Source organism: Zootoca vivipara, chromosome 8 (assembly GCF_965207765.1).
Source record: "Zootoca vivipara chromosome 8, rZooViv2.hap1.1, whole genome shotgun sequence".
NCBI lineage: Eukaryota > Metazoa > Chordata > Lepidosauria > Squamata > Lacertidae > Zootoca > Zootoca vivipara.
This window is the reverse complement of record NC_142591.1, coordinates 39,529,484-39,552,674: the sequence shown is the minus strand read 5'-3', so window position 1 is coordinate 39,552,674 and position 23,191 is coordinate 39,529,484. Positions and strand designations below refer to the sequence as shown.

Below are 23,191 nucleotides of genomic sequence, written 5' to 3'. Positions count from 1 at the left end.
TTAGCTAATGGGGCCTCCTGCTGCCGCCGGAGCACAATTTCTGTTCTCACCCTGAAGCAAAGTTCTTAACCTGACGTACTATTTCTGGGTTAGCAGAGTTTGTAACCTGAAGCGTTTGTAACCCGAGGTACCACTGTACTCTAATCCAAAATCCTGGATTGTCTCACATTTACTTCACTGAAAGGGACAATCATGTGACTGCAGATCTCAGGTTGTTCTTCCACTAAAGTAAATGGGAAGGGTTAGTGAGCAGCATATGTGCCCTAAGACATCAATCGTATGCATAATTTTGGAATAAGTCCCATTGAACACAGTGAGATTTACTTCTGTGTAAGTATGCATAAGATCGGGCTGTGATCAGGCCCCTTCTTTGAATGGTTGGATTGCATATAATAGTTCCCTATACACATTCTTGTTGATATTGCCAAGGTCCAAGCACTTAATACCAACACTGGATATATTGAAGGAATAGTACCATCATCATCTTCTTCTTCAGCAGCAGCCTTTTCAATTGCTTGCCCATCTGAGGTTTCTTGGTTCATGCTCAACACCCTTTCTTTACCCTTTTTATATTTTTGTTGCCTGGCCTTGATACGATCCATTCTGAAACAGCAAATTTTACATTGTCAGAGTCACAGAACAATCTTTGTGCAAATGCAGTGCAAATGCTTTCAAAACCATCACAATGTATTCTTACTGCATTATTCCCCACCCCACTCCTTGTCACAAAGGCTAGTTATATAGAGAGGCTATGTATAAGTGTATACAATGGGGTTGTGTATGCCAGAACTGTTCTTTAAACCATGCCACCTCCCAGTTCTTTATATTGATAATCTGCATATCAACACTACACTAAATTTTATTACGAAAAGAAGAGTGGGGTTGGTCTCCCTAAATGATAAGCAGAACAAAAATACCTTATGCTCGTATGTTCCCTAGACGCTATATATTCATTGCAACAATACACAATTAATTTTTCATTAACTAATTCATTTGTTCTTGTTACTTATCTTAAACAATCCCCCTACACACTGTTTCCCTCTTCTGATCCACTTCTCCTGTGCCACCCACATTTCCAGAGCAAGAGCAAAACCAAAACTAATCTTCCAAAATTCTTTGAAAATCAAGTCCTTGGAATTATGTTTCTTTCCTTATCTTGTATAATTTTCTCAGCTTATGTAATTTACTCTGGACAGCAAAATGGATTTTTAATTGCAGCAAACACACACATTTGCATCACATACGCAAAAGGCATAGTGCCTCTTGTTTATGCTCGTTAGAGATGGGTGAGGCAATGCAGATCAAGTTGACCAGGCCCTTTGTCTTGTCATGGGAGCAATGTGGAATCAATCCTGGAGGAGAGACCAATTCCATGGATCATGCAAGGCCTCCCCCTTCCACTCTAGCTGTCTCCCACCATGTACATCAGCTGGAAGGGGTGAAGTGTTGTGCATCAGTTGGGGTAAGTAAAGTAATGAGCACATAAAAACATCTTTAAGGGCTAAACTATAGCCATATTCAGGCTTTGGATACCAGTAAATGCTGAATCCATGACGGGGTTAGCAAGATGAAGTGGGCTAGTTATGCCCCCTAGACATGGATATGTGCACTGACCACACCCAACACTTCAACATTAGTCTGTATGTTAGTATAGATGTAATTATACAGGGCTCTCTCCACGAGGATTGGAATCATGACCAGGATTCTGTTACCACAGAGGGAACTCCATAAATATACATCTGTGCACCTATATGTGATGTAAAATACAGTAGTTTCTTTCCTGAAGTCAATAACAGTTTTAGGGGAACAGGGAATCTTATCAGGACCAGGACATAAAGACCTACTGTGATCTGAATAGTGATTGGGTTTCCCCCATTACTCCTACATTAAAGAAAAAGAAAAGAGATGAAGTATGTTCAAACCATGCATTTACACAACATAAGTTGGCCCTAAAATGTTAAAGATACTGTCCCAAGTCAGATGCAACATTCCCAGTTTCCAAATCACAGATTAGCAAGCCAGGAATGAGCATTGAGCTTATCAACTTCCTTCCTTGCATTCTTCCTTTGTCTACCGGCTAAATGTGCTTAGTTCTTGAAATGGAGAACTGTGAGTTAGTTTACTAACTAGCAGTTTAAACCACATACAAAGGACATAAATGCCTACCGTGTAAATTTAAAGTACATTTTATAAGATTAATGAAGTGGTACTATACTCTAACCAACTAATCTAGTAGCAAATTCACTAGAGTTAATAGTTAATCCCTCATAAAAGTGAAATGGCATTGCAGGGGGTTGGACTAGATGACCCTTGGGCCTTGTCCTTTCCAACTCTAAGATTCTAAGAAGAAAGAAAGGCGTACTGTCTCTTGAGCTGATCCATTGATTTTTTCTCTTCCTCAATTCTTGCCTTTACAGCTTTCACAATTGTGGCCTGGAAAAGTTCAGCACCTCTGTAAAAAAGAAAACAATCCACCAATTCCCCAAATGTGGGTCAAAACAATGCAACACAAAACATGTATGTTCACTTGTCATAGTTCAGCATGTCGTGCATGAGCTGTAGGGAGCCTCACAGCCATCCCTTCCCCTTTCCTTTTCCTTGCACGCAGCTGGGAGGAAGTGTTTAGAAGCTTTTTGCTTTTGGCTAACTTCAGTTTATCATGTGTCTGAAGTAGCAATCAGAGGTTAACTAACTATAGTTAACTTTTTTACAAAAGCCAACTTCTTATAGCCAAGTGAACTGGAATTAATTTTGAAAAATCAATGGTTTCTGAAAGTGTTTTTTAAAACAACAACAACAACAACAACAACAACAACAACAACAACCAATGACAACAAAACCTAATCATAGTTATTGTTAACTACAATTCTGGATCCACACAACAAGTCGACTTAAAATAGAAGCAAAAGCTTCTGAGCTCCTTCTCTTGGCTACAAGGGAGAAGAGCAAGGGGTGGGGAGCACTCAAGTACAGCTGTACCTTGGAAATCAAACAGAATCTGTTCCAGAAGTCCATTAAACGTCTGAAAGATTCAGAAACCAAATCACGGCTTCTGGTTGGCTGCAGGAGGCTCCTGCAGCCAACCAGAAGCCGCGGAAGCCCTCTCAGACGTTTGGGTTCCAAAAGAACGTTCACAAACCAGAACAATCACTTCTGGGTTTGCGGCGTTCGGGAGCCAAAATGTCTGAGTTCCAGTTATGCATGCACAATGCTTTTCACTGCTTTCTAGTAAGATGCAGGCCAGACAGCTTGCCCCAGAATGTAGCTAGAGTTGCTATATTATATGGATCTGTGTAAAGATTTAAACAAAATGCTTCAGTTTACCTGGATGCCAGAATCTGTGAAGCTTTAATATCTGCAACCACATGAAGGAAGTAGTAACTCATGAAGACTCTTCTTTGCAGCAAGAGAAAGGCAAAGCAAATGCTATCCCAAATTATTCCTGCCTCCCCACTGGGTAGTTTGCAGTCTGGATTTTTATCTAAAGCTGATGAGAGTAAACAAAATTCCTGAATAGTAAGCAGTATTGTATTTATATTCTGCAATAATTGTCTGAAAAGGGTAAAGGGTGCAAAATGGTTAATGAAAAGTTGGGCTCGATTTCTTCCCTTCTCCAGGTTTCCCCAAGTGAGGTGTGGCAGATGGTCATTGGGTAAAAAGTATTTTAGGCTATAGAATGCTCGCTCCAGAGAGGCTAGCCTGGCACTCACTCAGTTTTCAGAACTAAGTAATTACTTTATTAAAAAATGTCCCAGGTCTTTTAAACTCTTAGGGCTGCATTCAATGATAGTCCTAATCAGAGTAGACGCATTGACGTTAAGGAATATGACTAATTTAGCTTCATTATTTCAATGTATCTACTACTTTGAGTAGAACTTAGTTGGATATACAACACTTAATCTTTTCATTCTAAAATTTGTGGAATTTATTTCTTGGAGTAACTGAGTAGCAGTTATAGTGATGTTGTTACCTGTTTAATATTTTATTGTTTTATTAATATTGTAAACCACCTAGAAAACTTTATCATTTATTACGTGTTGCAAAATTTATATGCTACCGAGTAAGTATACTTCACAGAGGTGTGTAGGAAGAAGGGAATTTTCTTCTTAGTGTGCCCCTACATTTTAAACCCTTTAGGTTTCAAAGCATTTGTGGCTAAAACACTTATTTTTCTGCTTTATTCCTCACCAGTTCATGTATACACTGATATTTATGAGGCCAGCAGCCTATGGTGGCTGTAAGACTAACAACTCTAGTTGTACTGAACTGATCAGTATTTTGTGAAAGGAACAACATGCAAAACTAAAAGTGTTATGCAGCAATCAAAACAAGATGCAGAAAAAAAAGAATGACATATAGAATGCCACCTAAGATGCCACAGGAATAATGGGGAATACAGACAGTTGGTGAAACAGGTAGGGAACCCAGAGATCTGACCCTAGCAAACATCACCAACACATATTGGCTTTGGTACCATCTTCTGCTTCATGAGTACTACTATCAAAAATACAATGAACTACAGTATAGCCATCTTATTGTAATTAGAGATCACTATTACCATTGTGCTATCTTTTAAGAAAAAAGTCATTTCCCATCAAATGTTTCTCATTATAGTTTTCAAAAAACTCCAATTCTATCTATTTTAATTTAAGTTGAATTATATCTATGCTTAATTAATGTATTCAGATATTCATTTCTCAGCATCAAAGCAACAAAGGAAAAACAAAATAAATGGCCATTGCTTTTGAAACAATAGCTATTTAAAAGCTATTTAAGTTTCAGTAAGTTTTTAAAATTATTGCAAAGGAATTTAGATGTCTGTACTTACGAATTTTGTAACCCTTAACTGTACAGGCCAGGCTAAATGTCTGAATCACCCAACAACTGTTCTGAATTAATGACTCGATGTAGCCACATGCGCCTATCTGCAATACATAGATGGATATATTAAATCTCAGGATGACAAAACAAAAACAATGTTACAATTAAAGTGAAAGTCCATTGGTCTAGCCCACTGCTAGATTGATCAATGTAAAGTTAAAGAAAGTGCCTCCGCACCACCCCACCACATCCCACTCCACCCCGCTGAAAAGGAGATTGAATGACATTTCCCCAGGGATGGTCTTCCTTGAAAAGTATAAGCACTATGCAATGCATTCTGCTATAACTGCCTTACTAGCGTTTTCCACTGCAATAGTTTACCACTTCTTTTTTCTCTGATATAAAAGATAAAACAAGATTAAAAATAATAATAATCAAACCTCATTCCATGGTCCATTCTACAAGCTTTCCCTTCTCTCTTGTGCATGAAATAGTGCCCATCGAAGGCACATACAATGCATAGCTGACCTCTACTATCTTGTATGGTAAATATCTGGGAGCAAGTGGGATCCTTGCAACAAAATGCTGCAGTGCATTAACAGCCCCTAATAAGAGCTCTTCTGTTCTGGCTGTGGCAAATAAGAACAGTGTTTACAGCAGCATTTAAAACAATATCTAAATACTGAATACATTTCTTTGATTTGATTTTTATTTTATTTTTTTACATTTCTCCCGCTGAAACCACAAAGGGCTAGAAAAACAGTGCCTCCAATCCAGAGGTAAATATTAATAGGCTTTGGACTTAATAATGAGACACTTACCGACAATATGTTTTTCATTGTAATCACAAAGACATTATATGCTATCAGCCAATCCCAATACCGAAGAATGCTTCTGATAGGCTTGAGTAGCAAATCTCCTCCAAAGAGCAGGAAATAGAAACAAGCTACCAAGTAGCCCATACAAAATATACTGATCCGAGTGGTTCCTGTTATGAAGATGATGGTTAGGACAAACCAGAAGAGGTAACTGAATGTTATCACTTTACCCATATCTAGGTAAGATCTGCAACAAGAGAATACAGGAGTGGAAAATGTTAAGCATCTATTTGTTCCGCTCATAGGGTTTGTGTGTGTGTGTGTGTGTGTGTGTGTGTGTGTGTGTGTGAGAGAGAGAGAGAGAGAGAGAGAGAGTTGTTGTTGTCAACTATTTGGCATGCCTTTCATTTTGCTTAAATGACTACCTGTGTGAGAAATTAGGCATCATACTATGGTGGCAAATCTTGATTGGCTTGGATCCTAACTGCCCATTGCCCAAAGTCTGCTCACAGGATGCTCCCACTGGAGGAAAGTGCGGGGACAAGGAGAGGTTTTGTTTTTTTGTTTTTTTGCCACTGCAGCCCCATCCTCCCTAAAAATCAGGAACAGCATGGGAGGTGGTGCTAGACTGCAGAAGGAAGGGAAATCAATGAAAATTGCCTGCCTCACTTTCTTTCACCAGCTGAAGCCTCCCCTAGATCAGAGTCCTTTCTCCAAGCAAAAGGAGCCCTCCTATTTGTGGAAGGACAACAAAGTATTTATTTCACAAGATCTATATACTGCTTGACTGCAATAAAACCTCAAAAGTACTCAAGTCACTGTCTTCTTTACGGAAACATAGGAAGCTGCCTTATACTGAGGCAGATTAATTGGTTCACTTAACTCAGTGTTGTCTACATTGACAGGCTGAAGCTCTCTAGGGTTGCAAATGGACGGTATTCCCAGCCCTACTTAGAGATGCTTGGGAACAGAATCTGGGACCTTCTGCATACTCTACTACTGAGCTATAGCCCTTTTAAAGCTTTCCATGGAAAACACAACTCTTTTCCTTTTATCATAACTTATTAAAGCTTATTAGTAAAAAATGGTAAGTCTTTCCATGAGCATCATTCTAATCAATGTGTTTCTGCACAGCTTTTATTTTGCAGCCAAGTGGCAACAGAATAAACATATACCTTATACGAGTTCCCAAATGGCATAGTATAATTTATCAATAAACTGATGACTCAGTGACACTAATGCAGGAACTCTGGCTCTTGTCATTTCCTCTGGTTTCTTCCTCTATGAGAAGATCATGTGTACTATACACTATCTAGTTTTGTTTAGAAAGCAACAAAATCAAAATGCAAACAATCCCATACAATAGGCTTGTCATTCATACATAATGTGTTTGTGTGTGCTTCTCTCCAACGACCTATAAACTTAATATATTCATTTCTCCTTCGAGATATAATGCAACACTGTGTGACCTGCTTCTATTCCTCGATTGCAACAGCACCAGCTAATGTACGGTGCAAATTTTCCACTGCTTATGCTGATCTACATGGCTGTTGCAATGTACACCAACTTTTTATCTTGGGTAATAATGATATGAGAAAACATATTACATGTCTGATTCCATCAGTGTTGCTCTGCAATTTTGAACAGCATAATTCAGTAGCCATAAAAAGAAAAGAGCACCTGTTGTCTAAATGTCTGGGAAGAGGACAAATGAACCAGATCTTTAGAAAGTTGTATGACCTTTAGAAATATTTAAGATCCAGTCCTTACCGACAATGGATGAAATCAGGGACAGGGTTGTGTTGGCTAAATGATGCTGCCTCAAGGTTCATGCAAATTTCCACATTGTCTCCAGCCATGATACGTACAGCAGCCTTGTTCTCATCTTCAAATGTTTGCCTTTGTAAGGATGCACATAGCAGCAACATGAAATCATCTGGCAGGAATTAGACACTCAAATTAAAATGCAAGCCAATAACTTTGGTTAGACATACCCTTATCAATTTTTAAAAAACCTATGATAACAAAGATAAGGACTACAAACAACTAATTAAATAGGGCAGCAGCACACACATGCACATAAACACACACAGGTAGGGAAACCATTAAAATACGAGCCATGTAGACCTATGTGGGGTGCATGCTCTCCAACTTTCGACTACTGAATTCAGGTTCCACACAGGTGTTGTTAATTCAATGGATCCCCCCCCCTCCAACTCTTTAGCAGGGTTCCCAGGAAAGGGTTTTTCCTATCTAAGGGTTTAGGAGGTGGTGAGTGGTCGTGGGAGAGGCCAGGCTATACTTCAGGGTCCAGTGCCTGAATTTTAGAGGTGGGTGAACACCATAAGCCGTGGACTAATCTGGAAATGAGCAGGTGTGCTTCTCAAAGACTCAAAACTGGTTCAGATTCAAAGCCAATCTGAGAGACTTGGAAAATGCAGAACGACCAAGTTTAGCAATAAGATACTGTTATCCATTTGTATGCGCCATTGTGCTTCAGAACGTTAATTTCAACATGTGCTACAAGAAATGAGACTAGAGGACAAGCTACTATTAGGAATGCACTAGAATACTTACAGACAAGAAAGACTGGATTGGGTTCCTTAATAAAATCTGGAAAGTATAGCCATTTGATGATATTAGAGTTGAAGTTGGCATTAGGATGTCTCCATGGATAATCTATGAAGGTAGAAGGAAGAACAATTACAGGAAGTAATTAATATCACCATGGCTATTTTTCAATGGTTACTGTGAAAATAAAAGATAATTGCAATCAGCGGAAAGCAAGAAGTACCCTTACCTATACAAGGAGAAGGTGGGATGCCAATACAAATAAAGTACTGGAATGTAATGATGCATGATAGAAAACAGCAGTACTTTGGCCAGATCTCTGCAATGGCTTTTCTTCTGCGTCGATATAACACAGCAATTAACGCAAAGGCATGAACCATAGCATAGAAATCCATTCGTTGACCAATGACATTTACTGACAAGAGGAAACAGCTCTATGACAAGGAAAAGAAAATCAGAATTTACATCCTCTTAGATAGCCCATGACTAACAGATATATTGCTTCACTCTTAGAAAATTGAAGTCTCTTACTTTGTGAGCTTCTGTTCACTAGGGATCCTGGAGGGCAGGGCAGACTATTTGGTTGACACCTCCTACAGAAACAGTCAGAGGTGCCCCATGAACATTCAACAGCAGGAATAGCTGCTCCCTGACCATACCATAGCTGTCAAGTTTTCCTTTTTCTTGCGAGGAAGCCTATTCAGCATAAGGGAATTTCCCTTAAAAAAAGGGAGAACTTGACAGCTATGTCCCTGACTCCCAGACCAGTCTAGTAGACATATAAATCTGGATGACAAAACAAGCCTCAACTCTGAGTCAGGGGACAGCTGCTCCTCCAGTTGAAAGTTCTAGGCTCTGCTTCAACGTTTGTGTAAGAGGCGCCAACCCAGCTGTCTGCAACGTCCTCCATGGCTGAAAATCAATGTAACACTTTGCTTACTGGCATATAACAGGTTCTCTCTCAATCAGTATTTCATACTTAGCTTACCAGTAGTGAGTACTTCCGAGTAGCCAATGTGGTGCCGTTCGGATGTTGCTCATCATGCCTGACCATTGGCCAGGCTGGTTAGAACTAATGGGAGATGCAATCCAACAACATCCGAGGGCACCACATTGGCCATCTCTGGATTACTTTGATAGCTCAGTTGGTTAGAGTGTGGCGCTGATAACGCCACAGTCACAGTTTTGATCCCCGTAAGGGACAGCTGCATATTCTTGCATTGAAGGGAGTTGATGATCCTCAGGGTCCCTTCTAATTATGATTCTATGATTCTAATATATAATTGGATAAAAGTTCCTCTTCTTGCAAAAAGAAGTTATCATAGTGTCACTGATAAATGTTTGGAGTCTACACTCTGTAGCAGCCTTTCTCAGCCTTGGGTCCTCAGATGTTGTTGAACTACAGCTTCCATCATTCCCAGCTACTAGGACCAATGTTCAAGGATGATGGGGGTTGTAGAATTGTATAGGCCTTTAACTGTATAGACCTTTAAAATACAAAGATATTATTTTGTAGAGTAGGGCATTAATCCCCAAATAGAGAAACAAGTAATCCTTAAATATATAATTCCCTAAAACAGATAAATAAGTAATAAATAATATCAAGTTGGAATCACCATAGGAAATCTTGTTTTAAACATGCTGGCACTAAATTTACCTCTAAACCAAACTTATAGAAGAAGTAGTTGACAAAGTACTTAAGACAGCTAAGTACTCCATCATCTAAATGTAATCTGGTAATATCATGAAAAATTGTTTTCGTCTCAGGAGCTGTGAGATTGTTTCGACATCTGTAGTATTCCTGATGCCGGTAAATGGTTACTTCAAAGGCCAGAATTGCCAACATCAGCAGGTTATTCTGCAAGAGAAGGAAACCATATGAGCTACAAAGAATCAGCCAATATTATTTTGAAAGCAAGCATACTGCAACTTGCAATATGCTCCCTAAAAATATTGACATCTCAGTGACTGTACTGTCTGAAAATAATTTATTGAGAGTGAAAATAAATTCAACAGAGAACAAGTAATAATAATTACCCTCAAATATACAAGAAGTGGATAAGACTTTCTCAATCCAACCCACTCAGTTGGATCAATGGGCTTTCTGTAAAGTAGTGATTCATTTATGTCTTCTAGAGGCTTAGTTGTATTAGGCTAAAATGAAAAAAGAGAGATAAATTTTAGTTTGACTTTTTCAAGGTGGATGCTTTGATTGAACAGAGCCAGGGTCAGATCTACTATGAAACTACTATGAAGCTTTAGTTTCAGGGCCCTAATCCAAAAGGAGCCCCAGAAGCAACTTTAGTCCACATTCAGGGCCGGCTCTAGGCCCCTCCCGGTGGCGCAGGGCGCCAGGCCACCAGGGGTGCCGCTGCGCCCGCTAAGAGGCGTGGCTGAGGCTGCCGCAGGCACGCCTCCGCTGTTCAGCGACTTCAGGCGGCTCTCCGGAGGTGTGCGGGCCTGGGGCCGCCTCTGGCACACGCAGGGGCATCGCAACAGGGGGCGGGCAGCGCCCCCTGACCCAGGGCTGGCCCTACGGCAGGCTGGGTGACGCAGTGCAGCTGTGCCCACCCCCCTGTCCGCGGCGCCCGCCTGCCTCGCTGGCAAATGGGGTGGGGGGGACGCCAGAGGGATCCGGTGCACCACGGCGCCAGGGCGCCGGGCATGCTTAAGACGGCCCTGTCCACATTGCTGAAAAGGTTCAGATCTAGTAGACCCAACTTGAGTCACATGACACAAATCATTCTATGATGCAGCATGCATGTATATAACATTCCCATAATTTTCATCTCCTTCTCAATAACTTGAAAACTATAAGGCATAGGAATTTTTTTATTCAAACCAGTGATAATCCAGGGCAGCAATTTTATTCAAAATATGAGATGTAGTAGTTAATTTTTTAAAAATAAAATTGTAGTGATATGTCATGGAACGACTCCACTGAGGAAGGTAACAGTGGTTATCCAGACCTCTTTGCTGGCTGTGAATGGCCCCCAAAATGTAAGTTTGCCACTGAACAGGGCTGAACAACACAGGCACCTGAGAAAGGCTTCATCATAGACTTTATAAAGCCCCATTAAGGCACCTACCACTAATAGCTGAAACTGAAAAGAAGCAGACAATGAAGTGGCTCCATCAGTGCTAGGAGAGGTTCAACTGGGGCCTCTCCATGCTACAGGAAGCACCAGTGTCATCAAATATACATACAGCGAACAAATTGAATACTTGGCAGGACATGTGATTCAGAAATTCACTGAGATATTTCCTGATGGGGGGCAGGGATAACTTGACTAATTTCTCACGTGAGAGAGGGCCTGTCTCCATTCTTGTTGATCCACAATATCCACAAATTGCTAAATTATTTATTTAAAACAACTCTATTTTACTTTTTAAAATATTAGATAGCTACTACTTGCCATTGTACAGTTGACAGAAAACATTTCAGGGTTAATAGTTCCAAGCTGATACAACATTTTGCAGATGATAATTACACAGGTCCAAACAGTGCAGACACTGGATGCCAGTGGGCGGAACTGAGAATATGGCAAAGCAAAAGCCCAGGCAATCACAAACACATAGTTAAGGAGGGAAACCTGTAAGCACAAAATGAGAAAATATATTAATTACTTGACAACATTTTGAAAGGTTTTATTACTCTGAGAAGGAACATTGTGAGAAGGAATTCAAAGCATAAGGAAGCAGCAAAAGAGAGAGCATTGAAACATTCAAGATAGCAGGAGTAGTCTTGGAAGAATGAAGAATTATAGGCTGGGGCTTAATGTGAAACAATAGCATAAAGATAATGATGAGAAAGGGTGTGGAGAGCTTTCTGAAGTAAGGACAAGCTACTTGTGCTAGATGTTGAAGGGAATATTCTATGTGATCAGTGGAATTTGGGGGGGAAAGCTGAACGTTGCTAAGATGCAAGAAAGGAAAGCAAGGGAAAAGGTGCAGTAGTCAAAGGGTGGCTATGGCAAGAGCACAAGACCAAGATGATTAGGAGAAGGGGTGGATTTCTGCAATAGTATATTAAAGTAGTTAAGCAATTTGGGTAGCTTGGTTTACTGAATCTGATAGAGCTGGAACAAACTGAATTTCAATTGCATGCAAAACTTCAAAATATCAAATATAGTTTAGAAGTTTACATTTTGAAGTTTGAATGTTTCATGTGTACCTTTTAGGGACAAGCCTAGTGTTTTATATCACTTAGTGGACAGGAGGAATACACATTTAATAAACCAACCAAGCCAACATTTCAGAAATTCAAAAACATCCTTGTTTTTGAATTCAGTTGATACTGAAAGAGAAACTGATGACACATCCATTATTTACTTGCCTCTTTGACTGTGACCCAGATAATATATGATGAGACAATTTTGATAATGTGCAGTTCCAAAAGCCACCACACAAAAACTTGCAGTTTATGAAAGCATTCGAGAAATTTCAAGAAAAGTACGGTGAGGCGATCAATTACCAAATGCCATTTGTTTCTTAAATCTGCAAAGACAAGTCAAACATAATGATGAAACTTATTTTTGGATTTGTGAACAGGGCTACTTTTATCTTCTGTTTGAAATATGAAGGGGGAGGCAATTTTCCCCTCTAAATATAACTTTTCTTCCCCAGAATAAAACAATATTAAAACCAGCTATAATTCTTAATTAAGAGAAAATGTGATTGTGATTCATTTGAAATCATTCATAGATCCCCAAAGTGTCAATTTTTCCTGCCAAATGTGTTTATTCCTAATTGTATTTCAGCAGGGATGTCCAACATGTCGATCACGATCTACTGGTCGATACCTGCAATGTTTTTGTAGATTGTGGACAATCGCTGCCCCCCTTCCAGCCCTCTCCCTGTGTTGGCGTCTATTGTTGCAGAAGGGAAGCAGGAGCTTAGAAACGGAGGCTGTTATATGGCCAGCGATCGTAAGGTTAGTGGCTGCTTCTGTTCCTCCCCCTCCCTAAAAAAAGGTCAACAACTTTGGCCTCAACCCCTAAAAAAACGGTCATTTCCCCACGGTCAACAACTTTGGCCTGAACCCCTAAAAAACAGGGGTAGATCACTGCCAGATTTTAATTTTGAAAGTAGATCGCAGTCTCTTGGTAGTTGGCCACCCCTGTATTACAGAATGCAATTGACATTCCTCAGAAACAGAATTCCAGAGCATAAGACAAGAAGTAGGTTTGAAGAGTTGCCATTCACTCCTGCAATGAAAAAGGCACTAGCAACCAAAGTATATTGAGCCAAGTTTCAACTTAATCATGTTGGGATAACCTTTGAGTCCTTACGGGTCTCTAATGTTGTTTTGTCTCCGTCTCAAGGTTTTTAAAAAGACTTTTTGAGCACATGTAAACGTCAGGGTGAACCCAAGTCTGCTTATTCCCCCCCTCTCCCCATTTGTATAGAAATAGAGGGAATGATTTACAGTACATGTATCCCAGATGAATCACCTTCAATCAATAGTAAAACAAAATAGACCAAGGTGAGACTCTCTCCACAGACTACCTGATATATCTTCTGTCTCCGATTCATCATCATCTTCTTCTTCTTCCTCCTCCTCCTCTTCTTTTTCATGCCCTTCTTCCTCATCTCTTTTCTCCCTCCTTTCCATTATGCGTTGTTCCGGTTCTTGGAACATGTTTTCCTGCTCTTGGAACATTTTTTCCGGCCCTTGTAAAATGTTTTCTTGCCCTTGTAAAACATTTTCCTGCTCATTTTTCCCCTGCTCTTGTAACACATTTTCCTGCTCTCGTAAAATGTTCTCCTGTTCCTTTCCAAAATTGGCATTTAAATTCATCATTGTGATATCAGGAAGGCTTCCATCTTGATGAACCAGCCTATTGGTAGATAAAGTAGGCATGTCAACAAACCAAGCAGTTGCAATACAAGAAACAATCTTCTGATTTCATACAGCAAAACAAACAAGGAGCGCACGAATAAATGGGTCAAACACTGCTTAGGAAACTCCACATGGTATCATACCATAGAAGCAATTATCTGTCACTTTGATGCTAATTATTTGCTTTAGTAATTAGTGATATTGCCACCTAAACTTGACATTTCCCCCGCAGAGGAAAAAATGGTCAAAGTTTAAGATGTAGAAGCATGAAATGACATGTTTTAACAGCAAGCATTTCATGACTTCACATGGGGACTTACTCATTTTGGCGGATTGGTAATTTTTTCTTGATGCTGCTCAAAGTAATTGAAACAGAAAGAAAAAAGGAAATGAGAACACAGGAGTTACAGAAGAAGGTCAGAGATAAAGATATCATGCTATATAACTCACTAGCATTCTCTTAATCCATCTGTGTCAGCCTTCAGATGCCAGGAGCATGCCATCCTGGCATTAAAAGAGTGCTTCTAACAAGATGGAAAGCGCTTACTACATTTTCAAAGAACCTTTTCATTAACCATTCTTACATTATGCAAGCGAATTCTTTCACATAAGTTACACTAGTCCGACTCGAAATATATTTACATATTTGTAAAAAACAAAAGCTAATGTGTTAAGATTCACATGGCAAAATCTTCTATTTGCAAGTAAGCAAGTCTGTTTATTCAGTTCAAAATTCAGGTAGCATATAATCTTGAACCAGCTCTTCATATCGTCTCAGCTACACTTTCAATAATTCTATGGTTAAAAATCAATATAAAGAGTCGAAAACAGGAAACACCAATTGAATGAATCAAGACATTAAATTAATCTCTATTTATTCAGCTTGTCAAGGTACATAAGATCATACAATGTATTCAGAATTTTAGTAATCATTCTCATAAAAGTAATTTTCTATGACAACTATTTTCAAGAGATTAAAAAAAAACCCTGCTAAATATTATTCAATGTGCCCCAGAGACCTTGGGAACGACTCCCAAGGGTTCCTGGCTCAAAGGATGGGCCAGAAAGGTACTGAAAACACCATTGCTCAGGTTTCCCATAGACAAAACTGTGCATGAGTCTTCAGTTCTTAATGTTGAGCCATTTGTTGCTGCTGCCTGCCTTTCCTCCCATTGGACCTCCCTTCTCTGTAAGAATGGTAGGGCCAGTAATGAAAAGACTGTCTGAAGGCAGAGAATGGGGTGCCATAGAAAGCCTATTATGAGCTGGGCCAGAATGTCATGAGTAGCTCATAATGGCTTGGTGACTTCTTTCCCCAATTCTCCTAATTCCAAAAGTTGGCACTGTCAATATTCTAAAGGTCACACTTTGATCTTAAGCATGTTACACAAAAGCAATTGAATGATTTCTGTGCCACTTACTGCCACATGTGCTCAGGATCCTAGAGAACAGCATGCTAACTACACTGCCTACTTAAGCAAATATTATGTAAATATCTTAATTTCAGGGCAACAGGAACACACACACACACACAGGGCCGGCTCTAGGGGTAGGCTGGGTGGCGCAGGGCGCCGGGTCGGCAGGGGGGCGCTGCACGGCAAAGCCGCGTGGAAACCACGCTGCGCCCGCCCACCAGCCGCAGGAAGAAAGGGGGCGGGGCGGGGGCACCGGAGCGATCCGCGCACCACGGCGCCCGGGCGCCTGACCCGCTTAAGACTACCCTGCACACACACAAGAAAGGGTTGTAATTACTGAGCAAAAGCTGTTGCACTGATCTAGCAAGATGTAAAACACAAGTGCTAGTGACCTGGATTTATAGAGAGCACTGTTGCCCAGACTACCAATAGTGGCTTGGACACTGACCCAGGAAGATAAGGGGTTTGCTGAGTCAGTAGGACCACTCACAGAATCGCCAGATCTGGGCCCCAACACTGAGCTAGAGCCCAGCAACCAAGGAACAACAGAATCAGAGACACACCAAATCTCCTGAGCTAGGAACTTCAGAGATTGCAGCACACTGATGAAGCAGCATCCTTGCCCCTAAAGACCTCATATGTCCCATCCACCACCACCACTGGCAGTTTGCTTTGTATGAAATGATTGAGAAACAACAGAGTGCTAGGCTCCAAGGCAAAACTTCCACCACATTAACAGTATCCAACAAGGAGGTAGACCTAAGTAAATTTAGTGAAATACAAATAATTTAAGGGACTGTTTTATGTAACTTGCTTACTGTCTAAAGTGTGGAATGCACTATTTTCTTTTGGAGCTTGTTAGGAGAGACTAGTGCTGCGCCACTACCTATCCCCCACCTTCTCAAAACCTTTCTTACCCTGTCTCATTCTCAGAGTCCTTTAAAATGTCTTTATAATTTTGTTGGCTGTGGGATTGAGCTTACCTTATCCTTGTGAGGTATCCGAGAGTGGTGTGTGTAATTTCCTTTCCATTAAACACTTCTCCAGTTCTCTGGAGCATCCCTGGCTGCCTGCGTTTCCTGATCTGAAAAGGCACCGTGGGAGGAGTTACCTTACAACACCTTCCCCTGAGCTTAAACTAAAGTGCGGGAAGCCGGGAAGGTTGGCTACCAAGTGCCCCTGGATTGGTGTGCTCACTGCCTTTGTTTTTAAGAGATGTCATTTTGACGATTAAACAAAAAACTACATCAAGCAAACACACATGCCATTTAAAAATCAGCAATAAACAACTGTTAGGAGCACTGTCAACAGCCCGCTCAGCTTCCCACACTTACAGGAAAGCCCTGTTGAGGACATCATGGCGTTTTTAAAGGAAACACAGGCACTTGGAAAAGCTGCAACCTGCCAGGGAGATGCATTGTAGAAAGAAAGGACACTCTCATAATCCCTTGGCCATCTCAAAATTAAGGTAAGCAAAAACCCAGAACCAACCCGTGAGCATTTCACCAAACCTCTCTCCTCTCTTGCCCTAGCTACATAATTTTTAAATGCCATTTATTTTCTCATTAATTGATGGTGGACAGTTTTTTTAAAAAAAACAACTACTGGAGAAATTTTCAGTACTGCATTAGGTGAAGTCCACCCATCTTAATTCAAAATGAACTAGGTCTTTCCAAATCTTTCTCAAGAATTCTTAATAAAATCCTGGATTCCCCCCCCCCCAAAAAAATCTCCCCAAAGTTTGGAAAACCCAACCTGGAAAATCTTCTTCACTGCCACTCATTTACTAGTTTCCCTCCTACCCCTTTTCCTAAAGTCAAAAGTTGTGGGGTGGGGTGGTAGAGAAGAGACAGCAGCTGTATTTCCAAAAACCAAACCAAAACAAGGAATCTTCCCTCCTACAATAAATGATTCTGGAAATCCTTGACCCCCTCCACTGTCGACAGGAAGTCTGTGAACTGCAGTTTCTTAATCACAGAAAATAAGCCAGGAGACTTATAAAGTATTATATTTCCCAGAGTCAGCAAACCAGACTCAAGCATGCTTAGATGTAAGTACACACCATGTAGAGTGAGGAACTGTTTAAAAGATGCTGCCTTTGGTTCAGTGTGTGTGTGTGTGTGTGTGTGTGTGTGTGTGTGTGTGTGTGTGTGTGAACATACACATATGGGAATGGGGGAAAGGAGAAACTGGCATATGAAAATGCTGGTACCAAGTACAAATTCAGAGGAAGTCAGGTTCAGTTCATAAGAGATTTTACACTTGATATTTCATGATAACTGTCCCCTTCCACAATTCTTCAGTATTCCTAGGGTAAGCTTATCATAATGGTGTTGCTTTGATGCACTCTTGTAGCCAAGATATAACATCATTTTCTCTTGAATGCAACACATAAAATATTTGAGGGAGAGTAAAGATGGTTTAAGAAAGCAGATGTTTAAAGAACTCCTATTTGGTTTTCTATCCTTGCATTTGTAATTTTATATATATGAGTTGTAACAGAGTTCTGAAGTATTAATAATTCACAATTATATGTCTTTCCCTTAGAAGTCCAAGCTTCTCTTTCTTCTATCTCTGACCAATGATCATGACGAGAGATGTTAAGCATACAGGCTGATAAAGAGTAAAAAATGCCCCCCCAAATGCTTCTCCTCTAAAGGGGAGGAGGTTTGCTAACTTTTCAGTCATGTTGAATTCCACTTTGGAGGGTCCCTAATATTCAGTGGTGGAGCTTCATACTCTTGCATTGGGGGGCGGAGAGCAGGCAGAGGAGGGGCTGGCATGCGTCCTGGAGGTGTGGCACACCGCCTGTGGGGGCGTTGCACCCAGCAAGGGTGGGGTAGCACCTGCGATGGCACTCCACCAGGATCGTGCTGCCGGGGGTGGTGCGCTCCCCCCGCACTCCTCTTCCTCCGCTACTGCTAACATTCAGGGCAGTGGGAGGGGGGGCCATGGATTAGAGGTATTGCAATGGGAAGGAGGCATATAACTAAGCAAGGTAATTGGCAGACAAATAAGTTTCAGCAAATCTGTACAATTACTATGCAAATTACAGAAGGGAAAAAAACCTCCATCTGTTCTATATATGAGCCAAAATCATTAGCAATAAAAAATGCTGTCCTAAAGTAGCTGTCAACATATGTTCAACTATTTTCAGGTTTTTCAATTCATGTCTGATTATGACATGGATATTAAAAGTATTTTATTCCAATATGAGCATCAGCCCATCATATTGTGCTCTATTGTTATACTGATATACATGCCAACATCAGAACCAATGTCACTTTTATTTAGAAGAGACTTGCATCCATAACCAGCAGGTTTTTTCAGGTTCCTGAGATGCCACTGTATACAAAGGAACACCACTTCCTAACTCTCATACCCACACAGGCCTGCTGTGACAAATTTACAAGGCACTTTGAAGATAAAGTCACTCGCTTTTGCTCCAATCTTTAAACCTCAGTTGTCTGATGAGATGTCTAGCACACCATCATGTCATATTGTTTGGGATCCATTATTATCATTGGGGCTTCGAGGTGTGGAGAAGACACATGCAGGAATGCAACCAACTATCTGTTTTTTAGAACCTTGCCTACTGTTGCTTCCAAACGTTAGCTAGAGGGGGGTGACTGGAGATTACAGCTTGTGCATAATGCACCTGCTGGATCACTGGCCAATGGACATGGGCAGTCATATAACACCTCAAGGTCCATTTCCCGAATTACCCCAAACAGGAACCATTCAGCGTTAAACAAATTCCTAGATGCCCATACCAAACCTGATACTTCTCATTGCTTCTTCACAGTGTATTAGGACAACTTAAAGCACTATGCTATTACTTTTAACAGTTATGGATCCCCCCAAAGAATTATAAGAGCTGTAGTTTGTTAAGGATGCTGAGAGTTATTAGGTTGCCTCTATTCTTCTCCCAGAGCTACAATTTCCAGAGCTGGCTGGGAAGAAGGATTGTTAAACTACTCTGGAAATTGTAGTCTTTGATAAAAGATGAGCCACTGAGCCTAGGGCTTGCTGATCAGAAGGTCGGCGGTTCGAATCCCTGTGACGGGGTGAGCTCCCGTTGCTTGGTCCCAGCTCCTGCCAACCTAGCAGTTCGAAAGCACGTCAAAGTGCAAGTAGATAAATAGGGACCGCTACAGCGGGAAGGTAAACGGCGTTTCCATGTGCTGCTCTGGTTTGCCAGAAGCGGCTTTGTCATACTGGCCACATGACCTGGAAGCTATACGCCGGCTCCCTCGGCCAATAATGCGAGATGAGCGCGCAACCCCAGAGTCGGTCACAACTGGACCTAATGGTCAGGGGTCCCTTTACCTTTATTCTTCTCCCAGAGCTACAATTTCCAGAGCTGGCTGGGAAGAAGGATGGTTAAAGTACTCTGGAAATTGTAGTCTTTGATAAAAGATGAGTGTCTCATTTAATGTCTTGCTATCATTTACTGCTGCTGTAGCTTTCAAATCTACTTGTCCACCTCTTTACTTGTCCACCTCTTTCGTGTGTGGACAAGTGGAGGTGAATGGTGGGTGGCAGTAGCACCTGTTGCAACAATGCTGAGGGGGATGCAGGGATAGAAACATGGGGAGCCAGGTTTACATTGGCCAGGAACCCATCAACAGCACTGTTCTAAGGGCTTACTGAAGTCTGGCGCCAACTGAGATGAGCAAAAGTGTGCACAGACACTACTGTGTGCTAATGAACTAGTTTACTCGGACAATTGTGTTTTACATGTCTAGATGCAAATAAAATTTATTTGAATTTTTTCAACTTGGATAACATTTAAAGTCAATCATTGTACTCACAGCTTTTAAAAACAGGAGAACTCTCAGACCTAGAACTCCATTGTGTTGACCAATAAGCTCTTTGTTCACTGGAAAAATTGAGCACTAGGATTGTTTTATTTGAGGTTAATATATAGCCTGATATTCCTCTCTGCCCCCGCCCCCACCATCACTTCCGAGTGAAAATGTAAGCAAGCAAGTAAAAGAAACATTTTGTTAGGAAAGGAAAGATTGGAATACCCACCTATTTATTATTAGATAAACACGACCATTGACTTTGGCATGGCTTTGGTGAGAAAGATGAAAGCACAAGAATGCATGGGATGGCAGCAGGAAAATTAGTTAGAGAAAGAGAGAGAAAAGAATAGTGTTAAACAGGAATGAAGGTACATAGCTGTCTTACCAGAGGAAGAACATATTGCCAACAGTCACAATGAAATAGTAAGATTATTGAAGGATTATTATAAAACATTCAGTAACAAACACTTGTCAGCATATAGGTTCCCATTGTACCACTAGACTTCCAGCTACTTGGATTAAAAGGGCCAGAGAGTGAAATACATCATGAGAGAACAAGCCATGCTCTTTCATTAAAATGAATGACTTACTTCCAAGTAAAATTCATACAGGATCGTTTAAGCTTATAAAGGATATGTTACTTTAACTGTTTCGAGTTCTGCAAATGTCATTGTGAAATATTATTCTGGAGCAACCAAATAGCACCAAGCAAGTTGGCTGAAACCACTGATTTATAGTGAAGATCTTCATTTAAGATAGTACCTAAACATGGGAGTTCAACTCATCTGGAAAGACTTGAATTTCACTTAAATCCAAGCCCCAAATACTAATGCTCTTGAGTATTTCATATGTGCAGAAAGAGACTGAAAAGGACAACTATTATTTCTGTGCTTACTTATGTGGCAGGCAGGTAGTTTTTAAATATTTTGTAATAGGCCATTTCCCCCTTTAAAGTGATGTAGTGCAGATTAATAAAGAGGACAGCAAAGACTAAAGCAGAAGCAGAATAGCATAAAAATAAGCAGCATCAGCATCAGTATAATGATCCAATAATATTAATCCCCAATTCCTTGGTGACTGCAAGCCAGTTTAGCTTTCAACATAAGGTTCATGCTTTGACATCAGAGCTATATAACCAACCATATGGTGGTTGGGGAAGTAGAAGCTAAGAACCTGGTGACAATGAAAGAAATAACATTTCTCTGCTTGCTTTACCTGTAAATGGCACTATCCTGTTTGCTGATTATGGCTTTCAAATCCGTGAGTTCAAGGAAACGGTCATGGAAATAATGTAGGTGTAAGATGCACACTAACAAAAAGGAGGTTGGAATAAAGATGCGGGTAAACAACTCTGCTACAGAAAACTGCTTTAAGCCAAGATCTTCTAGTCTGAAATATAAAGCAGTACATGATACAGCTAAGTTAATGGTCAGAATGAATTTGACAATGTTTATTATTTGTCAGAAAGCACATTCTTAACTGGTTGTAAAACAGAGCAGCTATAAAGACTATTTGGTGCAGTTTTGGGAATCATGTTCCACATACAACAGAAAACTAATAATATACATATCCACTGTATTGGTCTATGGCCAGAATAATTCATTCATTCATTCATTCATTCATTCATTCATTCATTCATTCATATCAATTATAGCTACAAGAGGCTTGCAAAAAGAACTTTTATAAGTAGTCTTCTTTCTTCTTTCTTGTTCTTAAAATGCATTATGCCAGTGGTTTTCAACCAGTGTGCCATGGCACCCTGGGGTGCCTTGAATGATGGTCAGGGTGCTGCAGGTCCCTCTTTCCTTCCCTCCCTCCTCTGATGCCCTCTCGCGTCTTTGCCTCCCCTTCAGAGGCTTGCACAGCTGTTTGTTGCAGCAGCCCTGGCTCTGAGCTCTGCAGGTGAATTATGCCTCTTCGGCTGGCCAGGAGGTGCTGGGTGCCAGGAGCTGAGGCAGCCTTGGAGTAAGCAGGCAAGCACATGAGAGGGCCCAGCCAGCCAGCCCGCCAGCCCTTTCTGTTGGGAACAGACAAGTGGGCAGGCAGGCAGGCACCACGCTGGCCTTTCTTGCACTTACTGTGTGCAAGGCCTGCCTGGGAGGCACTGCTGAGTGCCTGGCACTGAAGGGGAGCCTTTCCACCATGCAGTTCTGGCAGTGCCTGTTGCTGCCACCAAGGTAAGATGCTGGCCTCATGTTCACCTTCGGCCAGCCTCCTTTGGGCCACTAACACTGGGGACATCCTCTTCCCAGGCCCCTGTGGGGCAGTGTGAAGAGGCACCTCTCTTTGGGGCAGAGGGGTAGTTCAGATCATGATAAGATTAAACCATGGCTTACTGTGTCTGAGTGAAGTGCACCCACCCAGCCAGGATGTGAAGTTTGCTTAAACAAACCACAGCTGGTAAGCTAATAACTAACCTTGGTTCATCACTATCCCTAAGTTAAGCCAGGGATCATGGCTTGTTTCCTCCCAGTGCTAGCAGATATGAAGTCTATTGTGCATGGGAAGCTATTGTTTGTGTATTACCATCATGTGCAAAGAAAGCTTGTCTTGAAATACAATACAGTGTAATGAATAAAATACAACCAGCCAGGAAACTTAGCCTCACAACTGCAGCACTTTTAAAATGATCAGCCGCTCAAAATTAGGTAACAGTGAAACAGCATTGTTTATGATGCAGAAAAATGAACGAAACTGTAGCTAATGGATGGTGAGAAAAAGAAAGGGGAGATAAATATAAAAATTAAATAAATATGGCTGAGAAGAAAACAAGCAACCAATTTCACAGAGGAAACACTGTTCTTCCCAACTTTGACTCACGTGCATAACATGGGACTTCCCCACTTTAGGGCTAGGATTAGAATGATAGACATATTTTTGTTTTCACATTGTATATAGTGGACACTGCTTAAG

The 23,191-nt window shown here is 40.9% G+C and overlaps 1 protein-coding gene across 10 annotated transcripts in view; it reads right to left on the bottom strand.

The window, feature by feature from the left end:
• PIEZO2 (piezo type mechanosensitive ion channel component 2) overlaps nucleotides 1–23,191 on the bottom strand; it is a 221,849-nt gene that overhangs the window by 41,473 nt on the left and 157,185 nt on the right. For all 10 annotated transcript variants that reach the window (XM_088675321.1, XM_088675325.1, XM_035124928.3 and 7 more), the window contains 14 exons: nucleotides 21,494–21,667; nucleotides 13,719–14,050; nucleotides 12,547–12,707; nucleotides 11,627–11,803; nucleotides 10,248–10,364; nucleotides 9,868–10,068; nucleotides 8,440–8,644; nucleotides 8,217–8,318; nucleotides 7,410–7,575; nucleotides 5,643–5,886; nucleotides 4,829–4,925; nucleotides 3,325–3,487; nucleotides 2,363–2,452; nucleotides 476–603 (listed from right to left, as the gene is read on the bottom strand). In XM_088675321.1, the coding sequence (XP_088531447.1) occupies nucleotides 476–603; nucleotides 2,363–2,452; nucleotides 3,325–3,487; nucleotides 4,829–4,925; nucleotides 5,643–5,886; nucleotides 7,410–7,575; nucleotides 8,217–8,318; nucleotides 8,440–8,644; nucleotides 9,868–10,068; nucleotides 10,248–10,364; nucleotides 11,627–11,803; nucleotides 12,547–12,707; nucleotides 13,719–14,050; nucleotides 21,494–21,667 (2,357 nt within the window). The remainder of the gene's footprint in view (nucleotides 1–475; nucleotides 604–2,362; nucleotides 2,453–3,324; nucleotides 3,488–4,828; nucleotides 4,926–5,642; nucleotides 5,887–7,409; nucleotides 7,576–8,216; nucleotides 8,319–8,439; nucleotides 8,645–9,867; nucleotides 10,069–10,247; nucleotides 10,365–11,626; nucleotides 11,804–12,546; nucleotides 12,708–13,718; nucleotides 14,051–21,493; nucleotides 21,668–23,191) is intronic.